The sequence below is a fragment of the Myotis nattereri genome (genome assembly GCF_964212035.1).
Source record: "Myotis nattereri genome assembly, chromosome: 18".
Taxonomy (NCBI): domain Eukaryota; kingdom Metazoa; phylum Chordata; class Mammalia; order Chiroptera; family Vespertilionidae; genus Myotis; species Myotis nattereri.
The window spans coordinates 34530057-34540278 of NC_138093.1; the positions used below are offsets into that span (position 1 = coordinate 34530057).

Here is a 10222-nt window from a genome sequence, read left to right on the forward strand (position 1 = left end):
ATGCCTAAGACCATCCTGCATATCAGATATTTACATTACGATTCATAACAGAAGCAACATTACAGTTATGAAGTAGCCACGAAAATAATTTTATGGTTGGGTCACAACATGAGGAACTCTATTTAAAGGGCCAGAAGGTTGAGAACCACTGTCATAGAGGGTGGTGCTGTGGGACATAAGTATTGGATTTGAAAGGGGCCTATTATGGGGCCTAATCCAGTCCTTTCCCGGCTGGGCTGCCCAGCATTAACAGTACGTCAATGGGAACACGTTGGGCTCCTTCCTTCACTGTAATTGGACAAAAAGCCAGGTGAGAGGGAGAAAGCGTGATGCCCTTAATCGTGTGCAATGCTTTCATTTGGGATTTAATTGTGATAAAGTGGAAGACCATTGGATATGGAAGTCACAAACTAGATGCACCCTGAACAGCTCACATGGTCATAAGTCAGTTATGTCATTTCACTAAGTTTCAGGTTCCTTGTCTGTAAAAAGTGGATACTGATACCTGCTCTGGCAACCTTTCCCAGGGTTGTTTTATGATGATGAGAAAATGGATGTGCAAGGGCTTAGTTTAATGCAATGAGCTATGCAAAATAAAGTAGTATGGCACTCCATGTAGCTGCTCAGGAAGCTGCCCCGCTGGGGAGGGACATGAAGCCTTGCCTCGCTGCTCTGAGAGGAGGCTCAGTGAGCAAAAGAGGCCAAAGAAGGATCGAAACCAGGTCTTTGAGGAAGGCCTATGACTTTCAATCTTCCTGATTTTGTGAACACAGTTCAAGCTGAGGGCTGAGGCTTTGTTCTCTGTTCCTCTGGGCAGATGGTGGTCCCTAGGAAAAAGAGAAATGTTAGGTGTTTCCTGTGAAACTTTATTAATTCACATTCTTTTGTAATTTATGAGTTTTTAAAAAATATTTTTATTGATTTCAGAGACAAAGGTAGAGGGAGAGAGAGATAGAAACATCAATGATGAGAGAGAATCATTGATTGGCTGCCTCCGGCACACCCCCTACTGGGGATCGAGCTCACAGCCCCGGCATGTGCCCTTGACCAGAATCGAACCTGGGACCCTACAGTCCGTAGGCTGACGCTCTATCCACTGAGCCAAACCAGCTAGGGCTAATTTATGATTTCTTAATGAATAGAGAAAACAGAACACAACTTTCCTACATGGGGGTTCTAGAGATGCTTACGCTGTAAGTACAGAGAATGCAAACTAAAACACAGTGGAATTTCTAAGCCAAGGACTCAAGATGTTAAGGTGGGCCTGTTGGGAGTGTGACCTGTTTCTCCAGGAAGTCATTTCTAAGTAAGGGGTGGAGATGTTTGGGTTTGTCCTCAGGTTTCCTTTTATTGGTTCTGTTGAATGCAGTTGTAGAAATAACGATATTAATACAATGTACCAGGCCCTTGCTTTGTCTCAGAAGCTGAATGAACTGAACACTTTACCAATATTATCTCATTTAATCTTCACAAAACCCTACAAGGATGTATCCATACCATGGAATGCTACTCAGAAATAAAAAGGAATGAACTATTGGAACAGGCAACAGCTTGAATGAATCTCCATAGAATTCTGCTGGGGGAGGAAAAGCAAATCCAAAAAGGTTACATGCTGTACAATTCTATTTATATAACATTATTGAAATGACAAAATTATGGGAAACAGATTAGTGGTGGCCAGGGGATGGGAGAGAGGTAGGTGTGGCCATAAGAAGGCAACATGCAGAATCCCTGTGGTGATGGAAATGTCCTGTGTCTTCACGGATCCATTTCCATACCCTGGCTGTGATGTTGCACAATAAGTTTTGCAAGATGTTACCATGGAGGGAAACTGAGTAAAGGGGTGTTATTTCTTACAACTGCATGCGAATCTACAATTTATCTCAAAATACAAAGGCGAATTAAAATAATAGAAGGACACTGAGGCTCAGAGTCGTTAAATAATTTCAGAGCCAGAATTCAAACCCGGGTCTGTCAGACTCCCAAGCCTCAGTGTTTCAAGACTTGGCTGCATTCAAGTCGGATGAGCACCCCATGGGCCCTGCAGTCCATCAGACCAGGTGGCCACTGTTGTCATGGGCAGCTTTGTTCCTGGGGACAACTGTCCTGAAAAAGCTATTAGAGAGTGGTTTCAAAGGAATATTTGGCAAGCCCTGTGGGTTGGTGCTGAGGGCCAAGATTGGATAACCGTGTTTCCCCTTCCCAAGGGGGTGGGGAGAGACAGCCTATGAGTGTATCTACGGTGGTGTCTCTAGTTGTGTCCACATATCCGTGCATGTCAGTTCCTCCGAGGGTATCTCTATTTGCAGGGGGCGGCGGGGGGTGGGGGGAGTTATGTGTAAGTTCTACATGGTGGAGACGTTACTTGGATGCACCTGTGTCAGCTCTGTGTAGGCCACACCCACATCACTTGTTTCCATTAGGTTAAACCATTTGATAATAGCTCCCCCAAAGCAAAGCTGGCTCTGGAGCCAGCCTGTCGCGAATTGGGTCTGTGTACTGTAGATAAACTGGGTAATTGGACTCTCCGCCTCCTCATCCAAAACAAACACATACAAACCGCCCACCCCCGCCCTGGGGGGAGTCCGGGCCTCGTCATCTGGGCCCTTGGGTCTAGCGTCCCGCTATTCCCCATCCTGTAGACAAGACCAGCGTCTCCGCCGGGCCCCTTCCCTCCCCCGCGGCCGGCGCTGCCAGGGCTTATGTAAAGAGGTCACAGCTGCTCCGCCGCGGGGCGCACGCGGGTTCCCGCACAGGTGTGGCGGCGGCTGCGGGTGGGAGTGCGGGGAGCCGGCCGGCCTCCTCCCCCGCGGCGGCCCTTCTCCTTCCTGCTGTTCATTTATTCTCCTCCTCTGCCTGCCTGACAGCGGGGTGCGAACTCGGGAAGGACGGAGCGCCCGTCCCCGGCTCCCAGCGCCGCCGGGCGGGGGCTCTCGGCTCTCGGTGATGCGCTGTTTGCGCCGCGCGGCTCCGCCGGGCTGGGTAAGTGGCGCGGGGGCGGGAGACGGCGGGGAGGGGGAGAAGGGTAGTGGTGGGGGCGTGAATACCGAAAGGTGTTAACCCTTTGCTTACGGGGAGGCAGCCAAGCACCCCGAACCCGAGAAAGCCCCGCCCCACCCCACCCCGCACGCCCCGCGTCCCCCGCGCTCTCCGCGCCCTTGCGCCCTCGCGACCCCGCAGGTTTCCAATCAGCCGGCACGGAGGGGTGGAGGACAAAGAGTTACAGGGCGTGATGCCGCCACGGGGTGGCGCTCTGGGCCGCGGCGACCTCCCTTTAAAGTTGGTGAATGGCTGGGAGCCCGCCCCGCGGCCCCGCCGTCGCCGGCAACCGGAGGCGAGGGCCGGTGGCACGACCGCCCTTGACTCGCCGCGTTCCTCCCCCAGGGCCCAGCGTGGACGCACGGGATGCCGAGTGTTGAGGGACGGTGAAGCGCTGGCCGGCGTCGGGGCCCTGGCGGGGGTCGGGCGGGAACCGGCGCAAGGGAGTGGGATGGAGGCGGGGAGAAGGGACGCGGAGTAGCCGGCGCCTTCGCCCCCCCCCCCCCCCACCTTCCCTCCTAACCCCGGATTCGCACCTTCGTCCGGACCCTGGCGTTCCGCAGCTGGGGGTGCGGCGGGAGCGGCCCGCGGGGCTGCCATGGAGGTGCCCAACGTCAAGGACTTCCAGTGGAAGCGCCTGGCGCCGCTGCCCAGCCGCCGCGTCTACTGCTCCCTGCTGGAGACTGGGGGGCAGGTCTATGCCATCGGGGGCTGTGACGACAACGGCGTCCCCAGGGACTGCTTTGAGGTCTACTCCCCCGAGGCCGACCAGTGGACGGCCCTGCCCCCGCTGCCCACAGCCCGGGCCGGGATGGCCGTCATCGCCCTGGGGAAGAGGATCATGGTGATTGGCGGGGTGGGCACCAACCAGCTGCCCCTGAAGGTGGTGGAGATGTACCACATCGACGAGGGCAAGTGGAAGAAGAGGAGCGTGCTGCGCGAGGCCGCCATGGGCATTTCTGTCACGGCCAAAGGCAAGTGGGGCAGGGGCCGAGGGTGGGCGGAGAGAAGGGGTGGGGAGACCACAGGGAAGGAAAGGGGTGGGAGCAGCGCTGTCACATTCCTGATCCCGTGTGATCCTTACAGTAGGCACTAAAACTAGACACCCAGTGGCTGTATTTTACAGATGGCAAAACTGAGACTCGGTGAGTGGAGGGTCTAGTTATCCCACATGATGCCCCATCTCCACTCCACCTGGCTCCTCCCAAAGAACTGGCAGGCGGGGCCGGAGGGGAGGGGAGGGGAGGGGGGGGCAGTAGTGCAATAGCTCTGCACACCCCTTCTCTCAGCCCCACGCTCCAGCCGACCATCCACAACACCATCCCCTGAAACTGCCTTGCACCTGCCACCACCTCCAGGCACATATCTGAGGTCCTGGGGTGTTCACACCATCATTGCCCCAACACCAGGCTCCACTGGGGGGGGAGGGGGCTTTGGGGCCTGATTGCAGGGCCCTCTCCCCACCCTCAGGCTCCCCCTCCGTCTCCTAGTCTCTGAGATACAGATAAGGGTCTTGCTCCTGCAGCATCTTTCCCACCTTGAGTTCTCGGGGCATGGGTGCGCTGACCATGTGGTTTTATGATTCTCATTTCATTTTCTCCAAGCCCCTACTTCCCCTCGCTTCTGGCTTGGAACAGCCCAGAACATAGAGGGAGCTCCAAGAGTTCCTCTTGTTAAAACATAAAGAGTTTCATGGGAAATGGCCCAATAGGAATTAGGATAGTCCAAATCCAGACAGACGTAATGGGATGCAAGCTTCCCTCCCTCTCTGGCAAAATCATCCAGGTGCCTGCGGGGTCCACTGTAGCGTAGGCACCAGTATCGCCCAAACACCCGCTCTGTCGCTGCCACAGGTCTAGGTCCCAGCGGGGAGGGAAAGATGTAGGTCTGGTCTCTGCCTTCAGGAACCCAGGTCTGACCAATGAAGGTGACCAGAGAGAAACTCTAGCCCAGAATCTTTCAGGGCACAATGGAGCCTCCACAGACTCCCAGTAAGAAGATGGAAGGCATAGAGGCCCATCCTTATCCCCAAGCCTCAATATGTGGTGCTAAAAGATTAAGAACTAACATTTATCGAGTCCTTACCATAGGTGTTTTATATATATTAACATCTTTGATCCTCTGATCAGTCTGATGAGGCCAGTGCGATTATTATCCTCATTTTAGAGAGAAGCAATGGGAGGCCCCGAGAGGTTAAAAAACTTGTCAAGCTTGCACAGTAAGTGATGATGGAGTCTATGCTCTTAACTGTGGCACTGAATGGGTTCATCAGTTAATTTAGTAAGCATTTATATGCCTGCATGCCAGGCATTGTACCTGATGCTGGGGTCACAGATTAACGAATTCTCAAGGACCTACAATCTATTGGAAGAAATAGACAAAGATTATTTCAGTAACGTGCGGTGCCTAGAGTGATGCAGGTGTCATGCAAGCACTGAGCAGGTGCTCTCAGACCATCCTGGGTGTTCAGGGACCCCAGGTGAGTGTGAAGGAATGAGTGGAGGGGACTGGAGGATTCTCAACTGCAGGTGTGTTTCCGGCGGCACAGGGCTGGGGGAAGTGGAGCTTATATACGGTAAATTCATTAGCAGCCTCCAGCTCCTAGCCCAGCGGTTCTCAACCTGTGGGTCGTGACCCCTTTGGGGGTCGAACGACCCTTTCACAGGGGTCACCTAAGACCATCGGAAAACACATATATAATTACATATTGTTTTTGTGATTAATCACTATGCTTTCATTATGTTCAATTTGTAACAATGAAAATACATCCTGCATATCAGATATTTACATTACGATTCATAACAGTAGCAAAATTACAGTTATGAAGTAGCAACGAAAATAATTTTATGGTTGGGGGTCACCACAACACGAGGAACTGTATTAAAGGGTCGCGGCATTAGGAAGGTTGAGAACCACTGTCCTAGCCTCAGGCTAGGGTTGGGGTTTTTGTTTGGTTTGGTTGGTTTTTTCCCCCCAGTAAGATTAGAAAGTAGAAGGAAATAGTACTCATCCCTGAAGTACTCTTGAAGAACAAAGGCCTCTGAGAGCCACAGGTGGTGAGGACTGACTACTGAGAGGTGGGAGTGGGCTCCAGGGAAATAGCCCTGTGGGGGGACTGTGCCCCTGACAGGCTGCAGGAGGTACTGGGGCAAGGCCCAGGGACCCATGGATGCCTTGCCCATCCTCTCCAGTACAATGGCAGAGAAGCGCCTGGAAAAGGCACCTGCAGCCCAGAGCAGTAGAGCATGAGGGAGAGCGTTCAGCTCACTGCCCGGCAGCTTCTTGAAGGGGCTAGTTTTCTCTCCTCTGAGCCTCGCCCTCATACACCCCTAGCCCCAGCCCATTCCGTGCAGTGCCTCCTGGAGCCCACTAGCTTCCCAGTTCATGAAGGAGGATAGTGGGGAGGGGAGGGGGTAGTACAATGGCTCTGCAGACCCCATGGGGGTGGCAGAAAATGAGAGAACCAGCGGCAGTCCACTGTCCCACAAGGCCAATGGCAGCAGGGCTGACCTCGTTTCCAAAGGCTCCTGCTAGGTGCAGAGAGTTCTAGTCTCAGAGCGCCTGGGCCAGGCCACTTCTTGGGGGGTATCAGGACCACGTCCCTCCTCTTCCCAGCCCCTCTGGCTGCCCGGGAAGGAGAATGGAGGGGACCAGACCTGCAGAGGATTGTCCAGGTCTAGACTACCCTGCAGGCTGCTCCTACGTGAGGCCTGGTGTTCCAGGCTTAGCTAAGGGCTGGACACAAGGTAGCTAAGGCATGCAGGCTTGACATGGCTTCAAGACCCAGGCTCAACTACAGCAGGACATTTTCAGTGTTGCCTCAACCTACTGTGTGTGTGTGTGTGTGTGTGTGTGTGTGTGTGTGTGTGTGTGTCTCATTCTGCCAGAGCAGTGGTGGGAACCGGGGCCTGGCTTCGTTGCTGGTGTTCAGGGAGTTACCAGAGCCTGGCTGTGATAGGCGATGAGCACAGCTCATGGTGCCTGTGAGCTGAGCCAGGGGTTGCATGTGGCCTTTCTCCTTAGATTACCGAGTGTACGCCGCAGGCGGGATGGGCCTGGACCTTCGTCCGCACAACCACCTTCAACACTATGACATGCTCAAGGACATGTGGGTGTCGCTAGCACCCATGCCCACCCCGCGATACGCGGCCACCTCCTTCCTTAGAGGCTCCAAGATCTATGTGCTGGGTAAGGACGGGCTGTCTGTCCCACATCGGTCCTTCCTTCCCTCCCTCCGGTCAGTTCCCACGGGAAGCAGTGCTGTGTGTTGAGCATCTCCTTGTCCCTAGGGGGGAAGCATGCTGCCCCGTCCCTCTGGGAGCTCCTCTATGACTAGGTAACAGGCAGAAAGGAAAGCCCAGGCCAGTCCTCAGGGACTTACTCCTCTGCCCCCCCCTTCCCCCCCTCGCTCTGGTCTCCAGGAGGACGACAGTCCAAGTATGCAGTCAACGCCTTCGAGGTCTTTGACATTGAGACTCGCTCCTGGACCAAGTTCCCCAACATTCCCTGTAAACGGGCCTTCTCCAGCTTCGTGACCCTGGACGACCGCTTGTACAGCCTGGGAGGCCTGCGGCAGGGCCGGCTCTACCGGCAGCCCAAGTTCCTCCGGACAATGGACATGTTTGACATGGAACAGGGTGAGCTGGGTGCCATCTGCCTCTGGCTGACCCCCCCACCCCCCACCATACCTCTCTCCCACCCGCATTCCCAGGGCCACTTACCCAGCTGGGTGAGCCTTTCAGACGTCTTAACATCCCTTTCCATTCAGGGATTCTCTTAGACCAAATTCTTTCATCTGTACTGAGCTCCCTTTGGTGGGTTGGTTTTGTTTTTATCAAAGCCTTTTCCACCCATTGTCTCTTCTTACAACATCCAGGCAGGGCCACGGGAATCATCGTAGAGAATCAGAAGGATCCTGACCCCTATGCTCACTGCCTCTCCTTAGCTTTTTCCCCAGCTTAGAGCCTGTTGAGATCAGAGGTAGAACAGGTAGTTTGTTGTAGGCGATCATAGTTCCTAGCACCGCAGCAGACTTGGGAGGGGGTGTTAGCCACGGAGAGTGTCATTCAAACAGCTGGAGGCATTGTGTAGGTGGAGTGGAGACACTGCCTAGGGTGAGAGCTGTTTGGGACTCAGTGTGCATTCGGGGTGCTGGGTCGCATCTAATTCTCTCTGTATTCTCCCACGGCCTGCAGGGGGATGGCTGAAGATGGAACGCTCCTTCTCCCTCAAGAAGCGCCGAGCAGACTTTGTGGCTGGCTCTCTGAGTGGGCGGGTCATAGTGGCCGGAGGACTTGGTAAGGATGGGGCGTCAGGCTGGTACTGTGGTTCCGGTGCCTGGTGGATCTTTGGCACTCTGCGGGAGCAGGAGGAGCTGGCTCCTTGCACTCCGCCCGCCTCTGCTTTATTCCTAAGAATTCACAACACTCCTTTCTCCTAGCCTGGACTGCACGTGTCCGCATGTGGGCCCCGATGTAGTCTTTCTGTCCCCTTATACAAGGGCCACGGAGGCCCAGAGAGCATCAGCAACATACTGATGGCCATGTAACACGGGTGCTCAGCACAGACCCCTGGGGGCCCTGGCCAGGAATGACAGAGGCAGGAGTGTGGCGGGGATTGGCCTTGGTCCTCTCTGGCCACATCGTCTCCCTGGATTCCCAGCTCCGTCATGGAATAGGAAGCAGTTGGATCACACATGTTAGTGCGATGAATTCAGGACGTGCTGTATTACCCTCCCTCCCAGAGGCAGAACCCCAGCAGCAACAGGGGAGAGAGAGACATGGGCAGCGGGCTTCACTCAGCAGGCAGCCAGCGTTCACTCATCGTGGACAGACTCCAGTTCACTGCCTCATAAAAGGAGCACAGTGAGAGCTAGACCACGTGGGCTGCTTTGAGTACAAGGCAGGGAGGTAACAGCATCTAGAAACTTCTGGTAAAAGCGGGAGATCGGGGAGAGAAAGCTTACTCATGAAGACATGAAAAGATGGCAACTAGGGAGGGCAAAGTGGCTATTTGACCAAAGCTACTAGCCCGGGGTAGGGAGGGGCAGTTTAGGAAGTTGAGGCTGCTTGGCTTCTACTAGTGGGAACGAGGGAGGTGGGGTGACTGCGAAGCATGGATGGGTGGCTGGACTCCCTTGTAAGTTCCGGTTCCCTTTCAGGGAACCAGCCCACTGTCCTGGAGACGGCAGAGGCGTTCCACCCAGGGAAGAACAAGTGGGAGGTGCTCCCAGCCATGCCCACGCCCCGCTGTGCCTGCTCCAGCATCGTCGTCAAGAACTGCCTCCTGGCTGTGGGGGGCGTCAACCAGGGTCTGAGTGACGCGGTAGAAGCCCTGTGTGTCTCTGACTCCTAGCTGTCCTGGGCCCGGCGCCTTTGCCCTGGACCGGATCACCTGACTCTTGACAAGAGGAGTGGTCTTGTCAAAGCAGTTTGGGCTACTTCCCTGTTGCCAGTGGGGCCAGGCTCTGGGGCTTAAACGACCTCCCTCCACCTCCTAATCCTACCACATCCTAGGAAACTCTAGGAAGTCCCAATGACCTCCAGCCCCTGGTTGGAGCTCAGCGGACCTCGAGGGAGAGTCCTCATTTACTGCTCAGGCAGAGAAATGTACAGCAGTATCCGCTACCTGCCCCTCTCTGAGTTCCACCTCTCCCCATCTCCAGAGGATGAGCTGTTGCCGCTGTCCTTCCCCAGCTCTCAGTGAGTTTGAGGGGCTCTTAGGATGGAAAATGGAGAAGGGTTGGGGACACCCAAATGCCTCTTCTCTCCCTTGGCCTACATCCCTTCCCCATTTGGTGGTCAACTGTGAGCCTGCCCTGGACCTCATCTCCGCAGCAAGAATTGGCCTCAGAGGCAGCTGAGTTGGAAGGGAAGTCATGGACGGATCCCTGTCGGCAGCCTTGGCCAGGAAGGACCTGGACCTCTCCAGGGTCCTCGATGGGAATGTGATGCTGGGGAAGGAGCCGACTCTACCCAGCCTCTGCTCCCCGCTCCTCTCCTCACTGTTTCTCTTTCTGCCACCCCTCCCCACCTGAGGCCTGGCCCTTCTGTCACCAATAGCCCCAGAGTGTTTCCGTGTGAAACCTCATTTACACTGTGGCACCAAAATCCACAAAGGATGGATTCATTGCACTCCGGTTATCTGCAGCAGCACAATGATTAAAATCTATATTCCTACCTTC

At 54.8% G+C, this 10222-nt stretch overlaps 1 protein-coding gene across 1 annotated transcript; it reads left to right on the forward strand.

Annotated features, from left to right (window-relative positions):
* Positions 1 to 2640: 2640 nt before the first annotated feature.
* KLHDC8A (kelch domain containing 8A) lies at positions 2641 to 10222 on the forward strand. The gene is made up of 7 exons (XM_081112964.1): positions 2641 to 2756; positions 2868 to 2982; positions 3385 to 4013; positions 7063 to 7227; positions 7461 to 7676; positions 8235 to 8336; positions 9200 to 10222. The coding sequence occupies exons 3-7, from the start codon at positions 3638 to 3640 to the stop codon at positions 9391 to 9393; spliced, it is 1053 nt and encodes a 350-aa protein (XP_080969090.1). The 5' UTR covers positions 2641 to 2756; positions 2868 to 2982; positions 3385 to 3637; the 3' UTR covers positions 9394 to 10222.

Bases quoted from the DNA above. Each gene is read 5' to 3' on its own strand.
- KLHDC8A (XM_081112964.1), top strand. From the start codon at position 3,638: ATGGAGGTGCCCAACGTCAAGGACTTCCAGTGGAAGCGCCTGGCGCCG. The intron at 4,014-7,062 runs GCAAGTGGGGCA...CTTTCTCCTTAG, and splicing joins CATTTCTGTCACGGCCAAAG to ATTACCGAGTGTACGCCGCA. The intron at 7,228-7,460 runs GTAAGGACGGGC...TCTGGTCTCCAG, and splicing joins CTCCAAGATCTATGTGCTGG to GAGGACGACAGTCCAAGTAT.